The 23,124-nt window shown below is 45.8% G+C and overlaps 1 protein-coding gene across 1 annotated transcript in view; it reads left to right on the plus strand.

The window, feature by feature from the left end:
- Positions 1-18,829, plus strand: part of fam83c (family with sequence similarity 83 member C) — a 37,747-nt gene extending 18,918 nt beyond the window's left edge. Inside the window, exons 4-5 of the mRNA XM_034204624.1 lie at positions 16,308-16,532; positions 17,770-18,829. Of these exons, the coding sequence (XP_034060515.1) occupies positions 16,308-16,532; positions 17,770-18,514 (970 nt within the window). The 3' untranslated portion in view covers positions 18,515-18,829. The remainder of the gene's footprint in view (positions 1-16,307; positions 16,533-17,769) is intronic.
- Positions 18,830-23,124: the final 4,295 nt, after the last annotated feature.

The following is a 23,124-nucleotide window of genomic DNA, read 5'->3' on the forward strand; positions in this document are numbered from 1 at the left end:
TGTGTGTGTGTGTGTGTGTGTGTGTGTGTGTGTGTGTGTGTGTGTGTGTGTGTGTTGTGTGTGTGTGTGTGTGTGTGTGTGTGTGTGTGTGTGTGTGTGTGTGTGTGTGTGTGTGTGTGTTGTGACTTGGTGCCATTTGAAACTGTCGTGAGAATACCTGAGTAATACCTGTAATTACTGCTGTAGCTCAGAGAGGACTGTCAGCCGTATATGATTTAATACCACTATCATTTATTGTTTAAAATACTTTCACTGTGCTCGTACTTGCTGTTTACTTTTTAACTAATGAAAGAAAGGTTTAAGATCTAATCTACAGGTGCACTACACTATTAATTTGAATTAAATTCATATTGAAAAGCTATAGTTTGTTATAACTGGAGATAATTACATTGAATTCCCCCATGCAGGATAAATTAAGCAAATCTTCAATTTCTTCTTCTCGTTTTAAATCACTACTTTAGGCAAGGCTGCTGTTTGACAGATTGAGCAACCTCCGTGAACAATTAGCAGCATACACTAACGATGACATTTAAAATATTTGTCGGGACCTTCAGAGTTTATATTGACGCATTCTTTCATCTTTGTACTCCTGAGGTGTGTCTTCAGCTACACACCTTAAGTCCTCTCAATCATTTCATTTCCTTCCTTGTTATGTCAAATACTGTCCCGTCCTTGTTGTTTTAATAATTAGTATTGTTTTCGTCTGAGACGTTAGCCCAACATTAGCCGCCTTTAGCTTAGCGGTGGTGACGTGAAGTCATGTGACCGTGCTGTAGTTCCTTTATAGCCCAACATTAGCCACATTTAGCTTAGCGGTGGTGACGTGAAGTCATGTGACCGTGCTGTAGTTCCTTTATAGGCCAACATTAGCCACTTTTAGCTTAGCGGTGGTGACGTGAAGTCATGTGACCGTGCTGTAGTTCCTTTATAGCCGAACATTAGTCGCCTTTAGCTTAGCGGTGGTGACGTGAAGTCATGTGACCGTGCTGTAGCTCCTTTATAGCCCAACATTAGACTCCTTTAGCTTAGCGGTGGTGACGTGAAGTCATGTGACCGTGCTGTAGTTCCTTTATAGCCCAACATTAGCCGCCTTTAGCTAAGCGGTGGTGACGTGAAGTCATGTGACCGTGCTGTAGTTCCTTTATAGCCCAACATTAGCCACCTTTAGCTTAGCGGTGGTGACGTGAAGTCATGTGACCGTGCTGTAGTTCCTTTATAGCCCAACATTAGCCTCCTTTAGCTTAGCGGTGGTGACGTGAAGTCATGTGACCGTGCTGTAGTTCCTTTATAGCCCAACATTAGCCGCCTTTAGCTTAGCGGTGGTGACGTGAAGTCATGTGACCGTGCTGTAGTTCCTTTATAGCCCAACATTAGCCTCCTTTAGCTTAGCGGTGGTGACGTGAAGTCATGTGACCGTGCTGTAGTTCCTTTATAGCCCAACATTAGCCACCTTTAGCTAAGCGGTGGTGACGTGAAGTCATGTGACCGTGCTGTAGTTCCTTTATAGCCCAACATTAGCCGCCTTTAGCTTAGCGGTGGTGACGTGAAGTCATGTGACCGTGCTGTAGTTCCTTTATAGCCCAACATTAGCCTCCTTTAGCTTAGCGGTGGGTGACGTGAAGTCATGTGACCGTGCTGTAGTTCCTTTATAGCCCAACATTAGCCGCCTTTAGCTTAGGCGGTGGTGACGTGAAGTCATGTGACCGTGCTGTAGTTCCTTAATAGCCCAACATTAGCCTCCTTCAGCTTAGCGGTGGTGACGTGAAGTCATGTGACCGTGCTGTAGTTCCTTTATAGCCCAACATTAGCCGCCTTTAGCTAAGCGGTGGTGACGTGAAGTCATGTGACCGTGCTGTAGTTCCTTTATAGCCCAACATTAGCCACCTTTAGCTTAGCGGTGGTGACGTGAAGTCATGTGACCGTGCTGTAGTTCCTTTATAGCCCAACATTAGCCACATTTAGCTTAGCGGTGGTGACGTGAAGTCATGTGACCGTGCTGTAGTTCCTTTATAGCCCAACATTAGCCACTTTTAGCTTAGCGGTGGTGACGTGAAGTCATGTGACCGTGCTGTAGTTCCTTTATAGCCGAACATTAGTCGCCTTTAGCTTAGCGGTGGTGACGTGAAGTCATGTGACCGTGCTGTAGTTCCTTTATAGCCCAACATTAGCCTCCTTTAGCTTAGCGGTGGTGACGTGAAGTCATGTGACCGTGCTGTAGTTCCTTTATAGCCCAACATTAGCCGCCTTTAGCTAAGCGGTGGTGACGTGAAGTCATGTGACCGTGCTGTAGTTCCTTTATAGCCCAACATTAGCCACCTTTAGCTTAGCGGTGGTGACGTGAAGTCATGTGACCGTGCTGTAGCTCCTTTATAGCCCAACATTAGCCTCCTTTAGCTTAGCGGTGGTGACGTGAAGTCATGTGACCGTGCTGTAGTTCCTTTATAGCCCAACATTAGCCGCCTTTAGCTCAGCGGTGCAACCCAGTCTCACGGCATTTCATTTTCACCAACACGATTTTTAATCTATTGATTCGTGTTCCCCAACACGATTTGCCCCTTTTTTTCGTGTTGCACAGCACGATTTTTTTTCGTGCCTCCTTTAGCTTAGCGGTGGTGACGTGAAGTCATGTGACCGTGCTGTAGTTCCTTTATAGCCCAACATTAGCCACATTTAGCTTAGCGGTGGTGACGTGAAGTCATGTGACCGTGCTGTAGTTCCTTTATAGCCCAACATTAGCCACTTTTAGCTTAGCGGTGGTGACGTGAATTCATGTGACCGTGCTGTAGCTCCTTTATAGCCCAACATTAGCCTCCTTTAGCTTAGCGGTAGTGACGTGAAGTCATCTGACCGTGCTGTAGCTCCTTTATAGCCCAACATTAACCTCCTTTAGCTTAGCGGTGGTGAAGTCATATGACCTTGTTGTAAGATAAGATAAGATAGTACTTTATTTATCCCGAAGCAAATTGTAGTTCCTTTTTAGCCTAACGTTAGCTTTTTACTTCAGAAATCACAAAGTGGTGTTAATATGTGGAGATTATCCTAATGATCACCACATTTAACATTAGCTACGTAGCCAAGATGGTAGTCGTTGAGTGTGAGAAGTGTCCAGCGTTCCACGTTCAACTTTTTTACCGTTATGAGAGAAATATCCGGTACTAATGGTGCATTTTGACAGACATTTGACATATTGAGACATTATGCACTTAAAAAAGCTGTTCTTGTATACACAGTACTAGCAATTCATTTGAGACTCGGCATTGGTGTGTGTTCAGGTGTGTGTGCAGCTGTGGAATGAAGGGCGAGGTGTGGGGAGCTGCCAGGTGAATTAGTTGAGGCAAATATTTCCTCTTATCACCTGAACACACCTGTCCCTCCCTCCTACGCTATATATAAATGTTCCAATGCTGAAATGAAAAATACTGCTCGGCACTTTGATACCGGGAAGTGTCCGCTGTGAGAGTCGGAGACAGATACCTTTGTTTAAGAAGCAACAAAGGTATGTTTGTTAGCTGTTATCTGTTAATGCACCACGTCCTGTTTAGTGTTTACACACACTCTTTTCAGTAAGGAATAATGCCAGCTTCGCTGCACATTATTATATAAACCAATGACTTGAATTCTGTCTTCTTCTGCTGTTCCCTTTAGTGTTAACTACCCGTCTTCTTCTCCTGTTCCCTTTAGTGTTCACTACCCGTCTGTCTTCTTCTGCTGTTCCCTTTAGTGTTCACTACCCGTCTGTCTTCTTCTGCTGTTCCCTTTAGTGTTTACTTCCTGTCTGTCTTCTTCTGCTGTTCCCTTTAGTGTTCACTACCCGTCTGTCTTCTTCTGCTGTTCCCTTTAGTGTTTACTACCCGTCTGTCTTCTTCTGCTGTTCCCTTTAGTGTTTACTTCCTGTCTGTCTTCTTCTGCTGTTCCCTTTAGTGTTCACTACCCGTCTGTCTTCTTCTGCTGTTCCCTTTAGTGTTAACTACCCGTCTTCTTCTGCTGTTCCCTTTAGTGTTTACTACCCGTCTGTCTTCTTCTGCTGTTCCCTTTAGTGTTAACTACCCGTCTGTCTTCTTCTGCTGTTCCATTTAGTGTTAACTACCCGTCTTCTTCTGCTGTTCCCTTTAGTGTTCACTACCCGTCTGTCTTCTTCTGCTGTTCCCTTTAGTGTTCACTACCCGTCTGTCTTCTTCTGCCGTTCCCTTTAGTGTTCACTACCCGTCTTCTTCTGCTGTTCCCTTTAGTGTTAACTACCCGTCTTCTTCTGCTGTTCCCTTTAGTGTTTACTTCCTGTCTGTCTTCTTCTGATGTTCCCTTTAGTGTTAACTACCCGTCTGTCTTCTTCTGCTGTTCCCTTTAGTGTTAACTACCCGTCTTCTTCTGCTGTTCCCTTTAGTGTTTACTTCCTGTCTGTCTTCTTCGGATGTTCCCTTTAGTGTTAACTACCCGTCTGTCTTCTTCTGATGTTCCCTTTAGTGTTCACTACCCGTCTGTCTTCTTCTGCTGTTCCCTTTAGTGTTTACTTCCTGTCTGTCTTCTTCTGCTGTTCCCTTTAGTGTTTACTTCCCGTCTGTCTTCTTCTGCTGTTCCCTTTAGTGTTTACTTCCTGTCTGTCTTCTTCTGCTGTTCCCTGTAGTGTTTACTTCCTGTCTGTCTTCTTCTGATGTTCCCTTTAGTGTTTACTTCCTGTCTGTCTTCTTCTGCTGTTCCCTGTAGTGTTTACTTCCTGTCTGTCTTCTTCGTTTCCTCTTTTCCTCTTTCCTTCCCTTCCTTCATCCTCCTCAGCAAAGGTCATTATTTTACCTAGCAACAGTGTGTTATCGAGTATTAACAACCTCTGAAATGTCCAAATTGACCAATCAGAATTGTGTATTCAACCAAGCCGTGTAATACAAATTAGGGATGCACCAATACATCGATGAAAGATCTGCATCGGCCAATGTGTGACCGGGAGAAGCTTCGTTCTTTTAATATCTGACAAACTAAATCTGAAGTCAGGGCATTATTTTTGAAGCATTAAATCTGTGACTTTGTTAAACGTTCACTTTGAGAAACTACGCTCGCTAAACTTCTCTCTCGCTTTCTCTACACGCACGCGCCACACACATACCCCCCCTTTGTTACTGCCTTTAAGTACATGTTTCTGGTATCAGTACTTTACTCCACTACTTATTTTTCTGACCACTTTTTACTTTTACTTCTTAGATTTTGAACACAAATATCTGTACTTTCTTCTTCTTACATGTTGAACCCAAATACCTGTACTTTCTACTTCTTAAATGTTGAACACAAATACCTGTACTTTCTACTTCTCACATGTTGAACACAAATACCTGTACTTTCTACTTCTTACATGTTGAACACAAATACCTGTACTTTCTACTTCTTACATGTTGAACACAAATACCTGTACTTTCTACTTCTTACATGTTGAACTCAAATACCTGTACTTTCAACTTCTCACATGTTGAACTCAAATACCTGTACTTTCTACTTCTTACATGTTGAACTCAAATACCTGTACTTTCTACTTCTTACATGTTGAACTCAAATACCTGTACTTTCAACTTCTCACATGTTGAACTCAAATACCTGTACTTTCTACTTCTTACTTGTTGAACACAAATACCTGTACTTTCTACTTCTCACATGTTGAACACAAATACCTGTACTTTCTACTTCTCACATGTTGAACTCAAATACCTGTACTTTCTACTTCTCACATGTTGAACACAAATACCTGTACTTTCTACTTCTCACATGTTGAACACAAATACCTGTACTTTCTACTTCTCACATGTTGAACTCAAATACCTGTACTTTCTACTTCTCACATGTTGAACTCAAATACCTGTACTTTCTAGCAACCAGCAACCCTCCAGCTACTGATTTGCTGTAGGTTTTGTGTGTCCGGGCATCTATAGGGACCCAATATAAACACTGTCACAAAGATAAGCTGAAGCAATAGAACTTAAAATGACCCTTAAAGCCACACTGTCCCGAAATTGACACCCGATGGACACACGATAAAGGAAATGTTCAAATTCGGCTGTGATCGTAGCAACATCGGGCCATTCGTGAGGGCATCTAAGCCATCGTATGACCGCCGGTGGAGTTTCTCAGGCTCCGGCAGCAACTTCGTGAGCGGCAACTTCGTAAGGCACTCGTGAGGGCATCTTGTCAAATCGTGTCATCTTTGTGTTATCATCGGTGCATTCGCCCTCACTCTGATCGGGGCGAATGCCCGATGGCACCGATGATAACACGATGCCCTCACGATGGCCTTACGAAGGGCACAATTGACACACGAATTCAACACGAAAATGAACCTTCGCAAGGTCCTTCGGCAATTTTTTGGCATGCCAAAGATTTTGCCACCGCTCACGAAGTTGCTGCCGGAGCCTGAGAAACTCCACCGGCGGTCATACGAAGGCTTAAGATGCCCTCACGAATGGCCCGATGTTGCTACGATCACAGCCGAATTTGAACATTTCCTTTATCGTGTGTCCATCGGGTTGTTTTATTGCACAACAAAATCATGTAAATATATTATGTAAATAACCCAATTTGTGTTCTGTGAAACTAAAAAGGATATAATATATTATTTTGAAGGACAGTTGACAGGAAGTTGTTGTTGTTGTTGTTGTTATGGAAACAACATTATGGAGAAAACATAATATTTTCTACATATAAAGACGGAGAAAGTAAAGAACAAAGTCTGAAAATATCAGTACAGTATCACAGTACTGTAACATAATTGTTTTTGGTACTTTCATTGCAGTTGTATGTCTTAACTGTAATGTAAATGTTGCCTTCGTGTGTGGTTCGGGGCCATCTTCGTGCGAAATTCACAATTCCATATTCGTGTGTCCATCGGGTGTCAATTTCGGACAGTGTGACAGAGGCTTTAATGGTTACATGATTGGGAAATACAGTATGATATGACATTTTATGACTTCTTAAGTAGAATTGGAGCATCAAGCACAGCCTCTGTTTTGCATGCCTGTAAGACGGTTTATCATTTACGGTGCATGAAGTGAAGGGCGTGCTCCGATCCTCCTTAACTGGAAGTCCTCTGGAAGTGAGTCGTGTGCACAGCATGTGATCAGTGAGTGATTGATGGCGGAGGATAAGCCGTCCTGCAGGTTCTCTCTGAAGCTGCTGTGAAACATTCACAGTCTGAGCATGCATCTGTATCTCTGCAAACCTTCAACAATATTTAAGTTCAGAAACAGATGTGTTGTTTGAATGCAGGATTGTTTTATTTTTGTGTGTGGTATCGTCCCTTGCAGAGATTAATACATATCTTATTCAATGTTCAGTACGTTGTTGGATAAAGTGGATTATTGCTGACTCTGGGACAAGTTACAGCAAGTTCTGCAAAGAAGCCTGAGCTCGAGCATCTGGCATGATGACGAGCCAGATTCAAATCTCTATTTGAACTCTCTGAGAGTTCACCGAGGTTGCGCCCATTGTCAAACACACTTGCATAACAAGATGACACACAGATAAGACCAGCTTACAGCAACACAGTAAACCATATGTATACCAAGTCACAGTCCAGGCAGAGAATATATTTAACTTTTATTTTTAATACCGTATTTTCTTAGAATGTAAAATGTTTGAGGAAGTGTTTGATTGTTGATTTTCCTGTTTGGCTTAATTATGGTTGAAAGGAGGTTCAAATGTTAACTAAACGAGTACATTGTGTGTCGCTCTTTAGTGTCCCCTGGTCTCCCAGCTGTGTGCGTCCCTCTTTAGTGTCCCCCTGGTCTCCCAGCTGTGTGCGTCACTCTTTAGTGTCCCCTGGTCTCCAGCTGTGTGCGTCCCTCTTTAGTGTCCCCTGGTCTCCCAGCTGTGTGCGTCCCTCTTTAGTGTCCCCTGGTCTCCCAACTGTGTGTGTCCCTCTTTAGTGTCCCCTGGTCTCCCAGCTCTCTGCGTCCCTCTTTAGTGTCCCCTGGTCTCCCAGCTGTGTGCGTCCCTCTTTAGTGTCCCCTGGTCTCCCAGCTGTGTGCGTCACTCTTTAGTGTCCCCTGGTCTCCAGCTGTGTGCGTCACTCTTTACTGTCCCCTGGTCTCCCAGCTGTGTGCGTCACTCTTTAGTGTCCCCTGGTCTCCAGCTGTGTGCGTCACTCTTTAGTGTCTCCTGGTCTCCAGCTGTGTGCGTCACTCTTTAGTGTCCCCTGGTCTCCAGCTGTGTGCATCACTCTTTAGTGTCCCCTGGTCTCCCAGCTGTGCGCGTCACTCCTTAGTGTCCCATGATCTCCAGCTTTGTGCGTCACTCTTTAGTGTCCCCTGGTCTCCAGCTGTGTGCGTCACTCTTTAGTGTCCCCTGGTCTCCCAGCTGTGCGCGTCACTCCTTAGTGTCCCATGATCTCCAGCTTTGTGCGTCACTCTTTAGTGTCCCCTGGTCTCCAGCTGTGTGCGTCACTCTTTAGTGTCCCCTGGTCTCCCAGCTGTGCGCGTCACTCCTTAGTGTCCCATGATCTCCAGCTTTGTGCGTCACTCTTTAGTGTCCCCTGGTCTCCAGCTGTGTGCGTCACTCTTTAGTGTCCCCTGGTCTCCCAGCTGTGCGCGTCACTCCTTAGTGTCCCATGGTCTCCAGCTGTGTGCGTCACTCATTAGTGTCCCCTGGTCTCCAGCTGTGTGCATCACTCTTTAGTGTCCCCTGGTCTCCAGCTGTGTGCGTCACTCTTTAGTGTCCCCTGGTCTTCAGCTGTGTGCGTCACTCTTTAGTGTCCCCTGGTCTCCAGCTGTGTGCGTCACTCTTTAGTGTCTCCTGGTCTCCAGCTGTGTGCGTCACTCTTTAGTGTCCCCTGGTCTCCCAGCTGTGTGTGCGTCACTCTTTAGTGTCCCCTGGTCTCCCAGTTGTGTGCGTCATTCTTTAGTGTCCCCTGGTCTCCCAGCTGTGTGCGTCACTCTTTAGTGTCCCCTGGTCTCCCAGCTGTGTGTGCGTCACTCTTTAGTGTCCCCTGGTCTCCCAGCTGTGTGCGTCACTCTTTAGTGTCCATTGGTCTCCAGCTGTGTGCGTCACTCTTTAGTGGCCCCTGGTCTCCCAGCTGTGCGCGTCACTCTTTAGTGTCCCCATGATCTCCAGCTTTGTGCGTCACTCTTTAATGTCCCCTGGTCTCCAGCTGTGTGCGTCACTCATTAGTGTCCCCTGGTCTCCAGCTGTGTGCATCACTCTTTAGTGTCCCCTGGTCTCCAGCTGTGTGCGTCACTCTTTAGTGTCCCCTGGTCTTCAGCTGTGTGCGTCACTCTTTAGTGTCCCCTGGTCTCCAGCTGTGTGCGTCACTCTTTAGTGTCTCCTGGTCTCCAGCTGTGTGCGTCACTCTTTAGTGTCCCCTGGTCTCCCAGCTGTGTGTGCGTCACTCTTTAGTGTCCCCTGGTCTCCCAGTTGTGTGCGTCATTCTTTAGTGTCCCCTGGTCACCCAGCTGTGTGCGTCATTCTTTAGTGTCCATTGGTCTCCAGCTGTGTGCGTCACTCTTTAGTGTCCCCTGGTCTCCAGCTGTGTGCGTCACTCTTTAGTGTCTCCTGGTCTCCAGTTGTGTGCGTCACTCTTTAGTGTCCCCTGGTCTCCCAGCTGTGTGTGCGTCACTCTTTAGTGTCCCCTGGTCTCCCAGTTGTGTGCGTCATTCTTTAGTGTCCCCTGGTCTCCCAGCTGTGTGCGTCACTCTTTAGTGTCCATTGGTCTCCAGCTGTGTGCGTCACTCTTTAGTGTCCCCTGGTCTCCCAGCTGTGCGCGTCACTCTTTAGTGTCCCATGATCTCCAGCTTTGTGCGTCACTCTTTAGTGTCCCCTGGTCTCCAGCTGTGTGTGTCGCTCATTAGTGTCCCCTGGTCTCCAGCTGTGTGCATCACTCTTTAGTGTCCCCTGGTCTCCAGCTGTGTGCGTCACTCTTTAGTGTCCCCTGGTCTTCAGCTGTGTGCGTCACTCTTTAGTGTCTATTGGTCTCCAGCTGTGTGCGTCACTCTTTAGTGTCCCCTGGTCTCCCAGCTGTGTGCGTCACTCTTTAGTGTTCCCTGGTCTCCCAGCTGTGTGCGTCACTCTTTAGTGTCCCCTGGTCTCCCAGCTGTGTGCGTCACTCTTTAGTGTCCCCTGGTCTCCCAGCTGTGTGCATCACTCTTTAGTGTCCCCTAGTCTCCCCGCTGTGTGCGTCACTCTTTAGTGTCCCCTGGTCTCCCCGCTGTGTGCGTCACTCTTTAGTGTCCCCTGGTCTCCCAGCTGTGTGTGTCACTCTTTAGTGTCCCCTGGTCTCGAGCTGTGTGCATCACTCTTTAGTGTCCCCTGGTCTCCAGCTGTGTGCGTCACTCTTTAGTGTCCCCTGGTCTTCAGCTGTGTGCGTCACTCTTTAGTGTCCCCTGGTCTCCAGCTGTGTGCGTCACTCTTTAGTGTCTCCTGGTCTCCAGCTGTGTGCGTCACTCTTTAGTGTCCCCTGGTCTCCCAGCTGTGTGTGCGTCACTCTTTAGTGTCCCCTGGTCTCCCAGTTGTGTGCGTCATTCTTTAGTGTCCCCTGGTCTCCCAGCTGTGTGCGTCACTCTTTAGTGTCCCCTGGTCTCCCAGCTGTGTGTGCGTCACTCTTTAGTGTCCCCTGGTCTCCCAGCTGTGTGCGTCACTCTTTAGTGTCCATTGGTCTCCAGCTGTGTGCGTCACTCTTTAGTGGCCCCTGGTCTCCCAGCTGTGCGCGTCACTCTTTAGTGTCCCATGATCTCCAGCTTTGTGCGTCACTCTTTAATGTCCCCTGGTCTCCAGCTGTGTGTGTCACTCATTAGTGTCCCCTGGTCTCCAGCTGTGTGCATCACTCTTTAGTGTCCCCTGGTCTCCAGCTGTGTGCGTCACTCTTTAGTGTCCCCTGGTCTTCAGCTGTGTGCGTCACTCTTTAGTGTCCCCTGGTCTCCAGCTGTGTGCGTCACTCTTTAGTGTCTCCTGGTCTCCAGCTGTGTGCGTCACTCTTTAGTGTCCCCTGGTCTCCCAGCTGTGTGTGCGTCACTCTTTAGTGTCCCCTGGTCTCCCAGTTGTGTGCGTCATTCTTTAGTGTCCCCTGGTCACCCAGCTGTGTGCGTCATTCTTTAGTGTCCATTGGTCTCCAGCTGTGTGCGTCACTCTTTAGTGTCCCCTGGTCTCCAGCTGTGTGCGTCACTCTTTAGTGTCTCCTGGTCTCCAGTTGTGTGCGTCACTCTTTAGTGTCCCCTGGTCTCCCAGCTGTGTGTGCGTCACTCTTTAGTGTCCCCTGGTCTCCCAGTTGTGTGCGTCATTCTTTAGTGTCCCCTGGTCTCCCAGCTGTGTGCGTCACTCTTTAGTGTCCATTGGTCTCCAGCTGTGTGCGTCACTCTTTAGTGTCCCCTGGTCTCCCAGCTGTGCGCGTCACTCTTTAGTGTCCCATGATCTCCAGCTTTGTGCGTCACTCTTTAGTGTCCCCTGGTCTCCAGCTGTGTGCGTCACTCATTAGTGTCCCCTGGTCTCCAGCTGTGTGCATCACTCTTTAGTGTCCCCTGGTCTCCAGTTGTGTGCGTCACTCTTTTAGTGTCCCCTGGTCTTCAGCTGTGTGCGTCACTCTTTAGTGTCTATTGGTCTCCAGCTGTGTGCGTCACTCTTTAGTGTCCCCTGGTCTCCCAGCTGTGTGCGTCACTCTTTAGTGTTCCCCTGGTCTCCCAGCTGTGTGCGTCACTCTTTAGTGTCCCCTGGTCTCCCAGCTGTGTGCGTCACTCTTTAGTGTCCCCTGGTCTCCCAGCTGTGTGCATCACTCTTTAGTGTCCCCTAGTCTCCCCGCTGTGTGCGTCACTCTTTAGTGTCCCCTGGTCTCCCCGCTGTGTGCGTCACTCTTTAGTGTCCCCTGGTCTCCCAGCTGTGTGTGTCACTCTTTAGTGTCCCCTGGTCTCCCAGCTGTGTGTGTCACTCTTTAGTGTCCCCTGGTCTCCCAGCTGTGTGAGTCACTCTTTAGTGTCCCCTGGTCTCCCAGCTGTGTGCGTCACTCTTTAGTGTCCCCTGGTCTCCCAGCTGTGTGAGTCACTCTTTAGTGTCCCCTTGTCTCCCAGCTGTGTGCGTCACTCTTTAGTGTCCCCTGGTCTCCCAGCTGTGTGCGTCACTCTTTAGTGTTCCCTGGTCTCCCAGCTGTGTGCGTCACTCTTTAGTGTCCCCTGGTCTCCCAGCTGTGTGCGTCACTCTTTAGTGTCCCCTGGTCTCCCAGCTGTGTGCATCACTCTTTAGTGTCCCCTGGTCTCCCCGCTGTGTGTGTCACTCTTTAGTGTCCCCTGGTCTCCCCGCTGTGTGCGTCACTCTTTAGTGTCCCCTGGTCTCCCAGCTGTGTGCGTCACTCTTTAGTGTCCCCTGGTCTCCCAGCTGTGTGAGTCACTCTTTAGTGTCCCCTGGTCTCCCAGCTGTGTGCGTCACTCTTTAGTGTCCCCTGGTCTCCCAGCTGTGTGCGTCACTCTTTAGTGTCCCCTGGTCTCCCCGCTGTGTGCATCACTCTTTAGTGTCCCCTGGTCTCCAGCAGTGTGCGTCACTCTTTAGTGTCCCATGGTCTCCCAGCTGTGTGCGTCACTCTTTAGTGTCCCCTGGTCTCCCAGCTGTGTGAGTCACTCTTTAGTGTCCCCTGGTCTCCCAGCTGTGTGAGTCACTCTTTAGTGTCCCCTGGTCTCCCAGCTGTGTCCGTCACTCTTTAGTGTCCCCTGGTCTCCCAGCTGTGTGCCTCACTCTTTAGTGTCCCATGATCTCCCAGCTGTGTGCATCACTCTTTAGTGTCCCCTGGTCTCCAGCTGTGTGCATCACTCTTTAGTGTCCCCTGGTCTCCCAGCTGTGTGCATCACTCTTTAGTGCCTCCTGGTCTCCAGCTGTGTGCGTCACTCTTTAGTGTCCCCTGGTCTCCCAGCTGTGTGAGTCACTCTTTACTGTCCCCTGGTCTCCAGCTGTGTGCGTCACTCTTTTAGTGTCCCCTGGTCTCCCAGCTGTGTGAGTCACTCTTTAGTGTCCCCTGGTCTCCCAGCTGTGTGCGTCACTCTTTAGTGTCCCATGATCTCCCAGCTGTGTGCATCACTCTTTAGTGTCCCCTGGTCTCCAGCTGTGTGCATCACTCTTTAGTGTCCCCTGGTCTCCAGCTGTGTGCATCACTCTTTAGTGTCCCCTGGTCTCCCAGCTGTGTGCGTCACTCTTTAGTGTCCCCTGGTCTCCCAGCTGTGTGCGTCACTCTTTATTATCCCCTGGTCTCCCAGCTGTGTGCGTCACTCTTTAGTGTCCCCTGGTCTCCCAGCTGTGTGCGTCACTCTTTAGTGTCCCCTGGTCTCCAGCTGTGTGCGTCACTCTTTAGTGTCCCCTGGTCTCCCAGCTGTGTGCGTCACTCTTTAGTGTCCCCTGGTCTCCCAGCTGTGTGCGTCACTCTTTAGTGTCCCCTGGTCTCCCAGCTGTGTGCGTCACTCTTTAGTGTCCCCTGGTCTCCAGCTGTGTGCGTCACTCTTTATTATCCCAATAATAGACTAACCTACTAAAGAGCTACAAACATAGGATATTGAGATCATAAGGGTGGAAAGTTTTTGCATTTTATTAAATTAAAATGCAGTGTTGTAGAGAGTGAGTACAATATGTTCTAAATCTGTTTTCAAATGTCCAGGACTTACATTTCTCTTGGTAGGGAGTCCCACTGTGTTTATGTTATCCCCTGCTCAGCCGTGAAAGCTTTATCAGCTCGGTGTTCCTGTCGTCGTCTGCTGTCGTCTGGTGACTCAGCATTTCTCAGGGAACTGTTGATTCGCAGGTTCACCAGCTGGAGGTGGACGGAGATCATTTACTCAAAGACGGCTGATGAGTCTGAGTCACATTGGTGTTTTGTAATTCCTCCTTTACATGACTCTGATTTAGTTCATTATACCTGAAGCTATTTTGCATTCAGTTGTTCCTAATTATCATCGTTTAACACTTGTGGGTAGTGTCATGAACAATAATGAGCACATTCGTTTTTTTTAAACACTTAAAGTGGCTGAATAATTAGCTCCGCCAACCAGGTTATATTTGGCTCATTTATTTGTCCGTCATTTCAGTACAGAAACATCCACCCTGGTGTCCATGAGATCTACATCTAGCTTAGTGAACCCGGAACTGTTTAGTTCCACCTGGAGTAAATCCACCAGCTACCCTGCAGTATACAAAGCCATTCAAACTAGCTGCACCTTCACCAGCTTTGAGAACACTTTCATGATCAATCATCATAAAACATATATATATATATTATTCTGAAATGGACCAATCTGCACAACGACTACTTTTACTGTCTTTCACTATATTTTGATGAGAATACTTTTCTACTTTCACTTGAGGAACATTTTGAATGCAGGACTTTTACTGTAAGAGAGTATTCCTACACTCTGGTACTTCTACTTTTACTCAAGTACAAGATCTGAGTACTTCTACTTTTACTCAAGTACAAGACCTGAATACTTCTACTTTTACTCAAGGACAAGACCTGAGTACTTCTACTTTTACTCAAGTGCAAGATCTGAGTACTTCTACTTTTACTCAAGTACAAGATCTGAGTACTTCTACTTTTACTCAAGAACAAGATCTGAGTACTTCTACTTTTACTCAATTACAAGATCTGAGTACTTCTACTTTTACTCAAGAACAAGATCTGAGTACTTCTACTTTTACTCAAGTACAAGATCTGAGTACTTCTACTTTAACTCAATTACAAGATCTGAGTACTTCTACTTTTACTCAAGAACAAGATCTGAGTACTTCTACTCAAGTACAAGATCTGAGTACTTCTACTTTTACTCAAGTACAAGATCTGAGTACTTCTACTTTAACTCAATTACAAGATCTGAGTACTTCTACTTTTACTCAAGAACAAGATCTGAGTACTTCTACTTTTACTCAAGTACAACTTAGTGAACCCGGAACTGTTTAGTTCCACCTGGAGTAAATCCACCAGCTACCCTGCAGTATACAAAGCCATTCAAACTAGCTGCACCTTTACCAGCTTTGAGAACACTTTCATGATCAATCATCATAAAACATATATATATATATTATTCTGAAATGGACCAATCTGCACAACGACTACTTTTACTGTCTTTCACTATATTTTGATGAGAATACTTTTCTACTTTCACTTGAGGAACATTTTGAATGCAGGACTTTTACTGTAAGAGAGTATTCCTACACTCTGGTACTTCTACTTTTACTCAAGTACAAGATCTGAGTACTTCTACTTTTACTCAAGTACAAGACCTGAATACTTCTACTTTTACTCAAGGACAAGACCTGAGTACTTCTACTTTTACTCAAGTGCAATATCTGAGTACTTCTACTTTAACTCAATTACAAGATCTGAGTACTTCTACTTTTACTCAATTACAAGATCTGAGTACTTCTACTTTTACTCAAGAACAAGATCTGAGTACTTCTACTTTTACTCAAGTACAAGATCTGAGTACTTCTACTTTTACTCAAGTACAAGATCTGAGTACTTCTACTTTTACTCAAGAACAAGATCTGAGTACTTCTACTTTTACTCAATTACAAGATCTGAGTACTTCTACTTTTACTCAAGAACAAGATCTGAGTACTTCTACTTTTACTCAAGTACAAGATCTGAGTACTTCTACTTTAACTCAATTACAAGATCTGAGTACTTCTACTTTTACTCAAGAACAAGATCTGAGTACTTCTACTCAAGTACAAGATCTGAGTACTTCTACTTTTACTCAAGTACAAGATCTGAGTACTTCTACTTTAACTCAATTACAAGATCTGAGTACTTCTACTTTTACTCAAGAACAAGATCTGAGTACTTCTACTTTTACTCAAGTACAACATCTGAGTACTTCTACTTTAACTCAATTACAAGATCTGAGTACTTCTACTTTTACTCAAGAACAAGATCTGGTACTTCTACTTTTACTCAAGTACAAGATCTGAGTACTTCTACTTTTACTCAAGTACAAGATCTGAGTACTTCTACTTTTACTCAATTACAAGATCTGAGTACTTCTACTTTTACTCAAGAACAAGATCTGGTACTTCTACTTTTACTCAAGTACAAGATCTGAGTACTTCTACTTTTACTCAGGTACAAGATCTGAGTACTTCTACTTTTACTCAGGTACAAGATCTGAGTACTTCTACTTTTACTCAGGTACAAGATCTGAGTACTTCTACTTTTACTCAGGTACAAGATCTGAGTACTTCTACTTTAACTCAAGTACAAGATCTGAGTACTTTTTCCCTCTATGCTTTTATTGTCTGTTGTGAATCACTTCGTATTGCCTTGTTGATATGTTTCATCGCTAAACTCACCTTGTCTCTAATACTGTCTCCTCCCTCCTCTCCAGCTTCACCTGGCTCTCGGCTCAGGTGCACAGCAACATGGTGATGCATTTCTCCGGCCGGATCACGGACAGCTTCGACCGGGAGTTTCGCTGCCTGTACGCCGACTCGCAGATCATCGACTGCTTCTTCAACGCGGAGGAGGAGGGGGGGCTTCCCTACTACCCCTCCTACCAGGCCATGATGACCCCCGGTGGCCTGGTCCCGGGGCTGGACCTCCTCTCAGACAGGTAATAATGATGATGATAATAATAATAATAATAATACAAGTTAATTAAGGCGTCTTTCATGACACCCAAGGACACCGTACAATTTGTTAAATATTCTGTTAGGAAAACTCTCCCTGGTCCCCGGCTGGAGCTTGAACCTCAGGATCCATGTGTCTGTGATCCTCTCCAGAATGGAAGGAGTCATCACATACAGAGACTAGTTCCTGAACAGTGTCCTTCACATGCTGATATCCAAGAGAGGGAGTTACACAGTCACAAGATGGAGGAATAGAAAGCAGTATTCAATGTTTACTTCAGATTAGCTCCACGTCAGAAATGAGCATGCTTGATGTCTCTCTCCATAGAGGCTGAATCATCATGTTAATCACATAGCTATCATCTGCCTCAAACAGTCCTGATGCTCTTCTAGGTCATCACACATCCTGTCATGTTCACAGCTACAGTTGGGATACCTTTGTTATCATGTTACTCTCATGTTGGAAGAGGACATTCAGGATTTCCCAACATATTCTAAGAGGTAAAACCAACAGAACATGATACAAACACAAACATACCATCATGGAGAAGACAATTAAAGTGGACACACATGATAGGGACAGGTCATTCAGGGTAGACAGATGATAGGGAGTACTACAGTGAGTAGGCTGATCTGAACAGGTGTTTGTGTCTGTTGGATGTGAAGGAAGAGAGAGTTCCAGAGTTTGATAGGTACCAAGCTTTGTTATTTAAATGTTTATCCAAGGATGACCTGATTAATAAATGTACTTAGTTACTCTACACCACTGATGCTAACTATTGTGGACATCCTGAATGTCCTCTTCCAACATGAGAGTAACGTGATAACAAAGGTATCCCAACTGTAGCTGTGAACATGACAGGATGTGTGATTACCTAGAAGAGCATCAGGACTGTTTGAGGCAGATGATAGCTCTGTGATTAACATGATGATTCAGCCTCTATGGAGAGAGACATCAAGCATGCTCATTTCTGACGTGGAGCTAATCTGAAGTAAACATTGAATACTGCTTTCTGTTCCTCCATCTTGTGACTGTGTAACTCCCTCTCTTGGATATCAGCATGTGAAGGACACTGTTCAGGAACTAGTTGATGCTCTGTATGTGATGACTCCTTCCATTCTGGAGAGGATCACAGATACATGGATCCTGAGGTTCAAGCTCAAGCCGGGGACCAGTGAGAGTTTTCTAACACTAACCCTCCCTTCCCTCTCGTCCTGCAGCAGACAGCGGGACAAGGTTTGCTCTGAGAACTCCAGCAGCCAATCCAGTAACAGCGTGTCAAGTGTGAAGGCTGCGCCCGGCATGACCTCCAACACAGTCTACAAGGTCACCCAAAACCACGACAAGAAGGAGTCCAACAGCAACCCCCTCCTGAGCCCAGAGCGGAGAGGCCAGACCCCGACACCCCCGGGAACACGAGGTTTATCCAACGGGGGAAGCCATCAAGATCGACCCCCGCCGGCGTACGGTCAGCAGATGGGCATCGAGTGGAACAAACCCAACGCGGCGGACGTCATGCGGTCCAACATCGGCGGGGCTTCGTCCAAATTCCAGGCGTTGGGGTTGTACGATCAGAAACCGAATATGTTCCAAAGCCCAACCACAAACTTTCGGACGCATACGCTCTCCCCCATCACTGACATTAAACTCGCCCCCAAGCAAAGGACTCCCCCAAACCAGTTCTTCAACAAGCTATCGGACATGTTCCTGCCAAACTCCAAGGAGACCTACAACACTCGGGGGTCTCCGTCGCCTCTGGAGATTCCTCCCTGGGGGGGGCCGGACCTCACGATGAACGAGCCGGAGAGCGAGCAGAGCCCACCCCCCCCTCCCACCGTGCTGATGAGCCGGCATGACCAGAAGCGATTGACGCTGGGACACAGCAAGCTGGACCTGGTGAACCAGTACAACAAGATGAAATCCAGACAGGTGTACAGTCGCTTTGAGCTCAAGACATCCAATTAAACCGGGAACAAATGTAGTTGTTTTTTTCAAACCCTTTCCATTCCTCCGGCGTCTCTTCGTCTACCAATCAGAAGGTCGGTACTTCGCCCTTTGTTGTGTTTTAGAGCAAGATATTGACATCCCCAAATGCTCCTGATTGTGAGCAGTGTGTTTGAATCTTCCTGATCACCTTGCAATGAATGAATGTGTGTCAATGGGTGATTGATGACTTGTATATGTAAAGAGCGCTTTGAGGTGCCTTTCTCTCTAATTTTCCACACAGTTGTACACTTATAAACAATCCAGGTGATGCAATAAAATTCCATTTTCACCGTTTGTATTATGAAGTCTTTTAGGTAAACTTTTCTATAGCTGTGAAGATCAGTTTTTATGTGTGTAGCATCACTAAGTGCACATTTTCAGTGCCCTCCCACACATTCACAGAAAACTAGAATTCACTAGGGCACTCTCACATCAGAAAATAATATAACTATTAACGATTTTGACCTCAAACGTTCGAAGTCTAGGAGTTTGACGACCAACTCATTTTTACTTTCAGTAAGACTTTAAATTCCATTTCAGCTTTCATTGTCAGTTACTTTGGTATGATATTTATCCTTAAAAAACTAAGAAGTTAAAGCTCACCTATTATGCAAAATCCACTTCTTCATGTTTCTTCTACATCAACATGTGTCCCCTCTTCTTCATGTCTCTTCTACATCAACATGTGTCCCCTCTTCTCCATGTCTCTTCTACATCAACATGTGTCCCCTCTTCCTCATGTCTCTTCTACATCAACATGTGTCCCCTCTTCTTCATGTCTCTTCTACATCAACATGTGTCCCCTCTTCTTCATGTCTCTTCTACATCAACATGTGTCCCCTCTTCCTCATGTCTCTTCTACATCAACATGTGTCCCCTCTTCTTCATGTATCTTCTACATCAACATGTCTCTTCTACATCAACATGTGTCCCCTCTTCTTCATGTCTCTTCTACATCAACATGTGTCCCCTCTTCTTCATGTCTCTTCTACATCAACACGTGTCCCCTCTCCTTCATGTCTCTTCTACATCAACATGTGTCCCCTCTTCTTCGTGTCTCTTCTACATCAACATGTGTCCCCTCTTCTCCATGTCTCTTCTACATCAACATGTGTCCCCTCTTCTTCATGTCTCTTCTACATCAACATGTGTCCCCTCTTCTTCATGTCTCTTCTACATCAACATGTGTCCTCTCTTCTCCATGTCTCTTCTACATCAACATGTGTCCCCTCTTCTTCATATCTCTTCTACATCAACATGTGTCCCCTCTTCTTCATGTCTCTTCTACATCAACATGTGTCCCCTCTTCTTCATGTCTCTTCTACATCAACATGTGTCCCCTCTTCTTCATGTCTCTTCTACATCAACATGTGTCCCTTCTTCTCCATGTCTCTTCTACATCAACATGTGTCCTCTCTTCTTCATGTCTCTTCTACATCAACATGTGTCCCCTCTTCTTCATGTCTCTTCTACATCAACATGTGTCCCCTCTTCTTCATGTCTCTTCTACATCAACATGTGTCCCCTCTGTGGAAAGAGACTCAGGAAAGACTCAAAGAAAGTTTCAGAAAAAAGATTTTCTCACTTTTTGTCCTGAGCCATTTTCGTCTGACGAGTCATAACGATTTTTTGGCTTGTGTAACCATTAGCCAATCAGCAACCAAGGTAACAGGCCCTCGGATCATTCTAAAGTATAATGGAATATGGCCCACGCAGGAAGCTTGTGTATCAATTATCAAGCGTCATTTACCTACATTTGATTGATTTTTTCTAACTTAACTTATGAGGCAATATACCTCATGTGCGGTGAGGGGCCCTTCGTTTATTTTTCTGTATGTTTAGACACCTCTGGTTTAGATCATTCCTACAACACTCCGGTTTTAAAGTGTATTACTTGTGCCTTAATCATCATGCCTTAAGGTTTACAATCACATGACATAATAGTCATAATAATAATAATATGTCCACGTGTTACTAAAGGAACACACAATCCTATTTGAAACAATAGGAAATAAAACAATATTATTTTGTAATTTCTCTGAATTCTGGGACATTAGTTTGGTCATATCTTGATGAAATGTATTGCATTTAAATGTCTGTTATGTTCTTTAAATGTGTTTCCCCATGTGTGCATTTTTAGTTTACAACACACAGCAGATGTAGATTTGTAAATACTTAGATACGGTTTAAACTAATTGTATTATTTACGTTCTCTTCTAGTTTTTTTGTGATTAATTGTGCTGGTGAGGTAGTTTTTTTATCACAACACAACAGGGTTACATATTCCTCCTCAGCGTGGAGCAGCAGCCAATGAGAACTGATTTTTACTGGTGTCTCCTGAGCAATAACGATTGATAGCGATCTATAATTGTAATATATGTGTTTACATTGTCTTTACTCCAATCAGCCGTCAATCTGCAGGCATCTTTGTCTTTTTGTTACGGCTAATGTATATAACGTTGTATATAATACACTTACAGACTATCAGGAATTTGGGTTACCGTTATAGAAACACTTCTTAATAAACTTCTTGTTTACGGTATTTATTTTTCACTGTGTCGTATACTTGAGAATGTGAACTTTTTGTGTTTAAAAGTTGTTCTTAATTTGTAAGATGAACAATTGTGGATTTAATAATAAAAAATAAGAGCTGTTTTGGTGGATGTTTTTTTAACTGGAAACAAAAGTAACAGGGTTAGTAAAGGTTGAAAATGTATGTCTATTCACCTTGTGTAGCCCCGCCCGTTTTCTCACTTCTGGTTAGTCCGATATGTCAGAGTTAGTCTGTCTCATAACTGTTAAGGCCCGGACACACCAGGCCGATATCGGCTGTTCTCGTAAGTCGGAGACGAAGCGTGTCCTGTCGCCCAAACTCAATTTGGTGTGTCCCGCACGGTCGACCGTGACACGCCTTATTTGGACTGCCAGACCCGATGCATGGCCGATTCAACATGTTGAATCGGCCATGCATCGGGTCTGGCAGTCGGACCAAACAATCACTCTGATTGGCTGTTCAGCTAGCGAATCAGTGCATGAGAAGCGAAACGGAAGTGAGGGACGTAAACAAACGATTTAAGAAGGCACATACAAACTGATATTCATTTTCATCTCATCATGGCGATCTGGAATGACGCAAACGAAGACCTGCTGATCACCTTGATCCAGGAGAGGCCAGCTCTGTACGACATCACAGAGAAAAGGTACTCGAACCGAGTAGTGAAAACCGGACTCTGGCGAGAGATTGAAACGCAACTTGGTTTCTCGGGTAAGATTATCTTTTTCATCAATTGAGCTCTTTAGCAGATGTTGTTGGCTTTTTATTGTTTGCCAGCGTATAGTGACGTTAACGTGAAATGTAATTTGTTATTTCAACCTTGTGTTTTGTTGTTATCTTGTTGCTAGCTGTGCAGTTTGGCACTGCATATCGATATGAATTGGACATGCTAACTAGCCACAATGCTTACATCGTTTATTTGTGTGCTTCAGAGAAAGAGCTGAGGAAGAAGTGGATTCTCTGCGAACCCAGTGCACCCGGTACAGGAGACTTGCCCCTTCGGGTAGCTGTGGACCAAAGACGGGCAGACAGCAGTGGATCATAACCAGGCTGCAGTTTGCACACGCTATTTGTTGTTGTTTATATCACGCAGTCTGTTCTTCTTCTCTGTCTTCCGGTTGTTGCCTATTTTTAATGACGAATACACACTACTGCTGGTAAGGAGAGTTATTGCCACTCACGCACTGAAGTCTTTGCTGTGTGTTCCCGTGCGACACATGGCCAAGACGCAGGAGAACACCGTGACGCAACAGCCGACGTCGGCGAGTCCTCTGGTGACTGCTTGGTGTGTCAGGGCCTTTAGTCAGTATATCTGAAATCACTAGGTTAGCTACGTTAGCTAGCTAGCTTACAGCAGATCTACAGTAACATCAGGAGTCATGTGACCACATTGTTAAAATAACACCATCAAACATTTTAGGTAAGTTTCCAACAACAGAGACAGTTGGTCAGCTTTATAATCCTGAACGTCACCAAGCGCTCCGTCCCAGCTGTGTGCGTCACTCTTTAGTGTCCCCTGGTCTCCCAGCTGTGTGCGTCACTCTTTAGTGTCCCCTGGTCTCCCAGCTGTGTGCGTCACTCTTTAGTGTCCCCTGGTCTCCCAGCTGTGTGCGTCACTCTTTAGTGTCCCCTGGTCTCCCAGCTGTGTGCGTCACTCTTTAGTATCCCCTGGTCTCCCAGCTGTGTGCGTCACTCTTTAGTGTCCCCTGGTATCCCAGCTGTGTGCGTCACTCTTTAGTGTCCCCTGGTATCCCAGCTGTGTGCGTCACTCTTTAGTGTCCCCCTGGTCTCCCAGCTGTGTGCGTCACTCTTTAGTGTCCCCTGGTATCCCAGCTGTGTGCGTCACTCTTTAGTGTCCCCTGGTCTCCCAGCTGTGTGCGTCACTCTTTAGTATCCCCTGGTCTCCCAGCTGTGTGCGTCACTCTTTAGTGTCCCCTGGTCTCCAGCTGTGTGCGTCACTCTTTAGTGTCCCCTGGTCTCCCAGCTGTGTGCGTCACTCTTTAGTGTCCCCTGGTCTCCAGCTGTGTGCGTCACT

The sequence above is a fragment of the Gymnodraco acuticeps genome, unplaced genomic scaffold (assembly GCF_902827175.1).
Source record: "Gymnodraco acuticeps unplaced genomic scaffold, fGymAcu1.1, whole genome shotgun sequence".
In the NCBI taxonomy this organism is placed as follows: Eukaryota; Metazoa; Chordata; class Actinopteri; order Perciformes; family Bathydraconidae; genus Gymnodraco; species Gymnodraco acuticeps.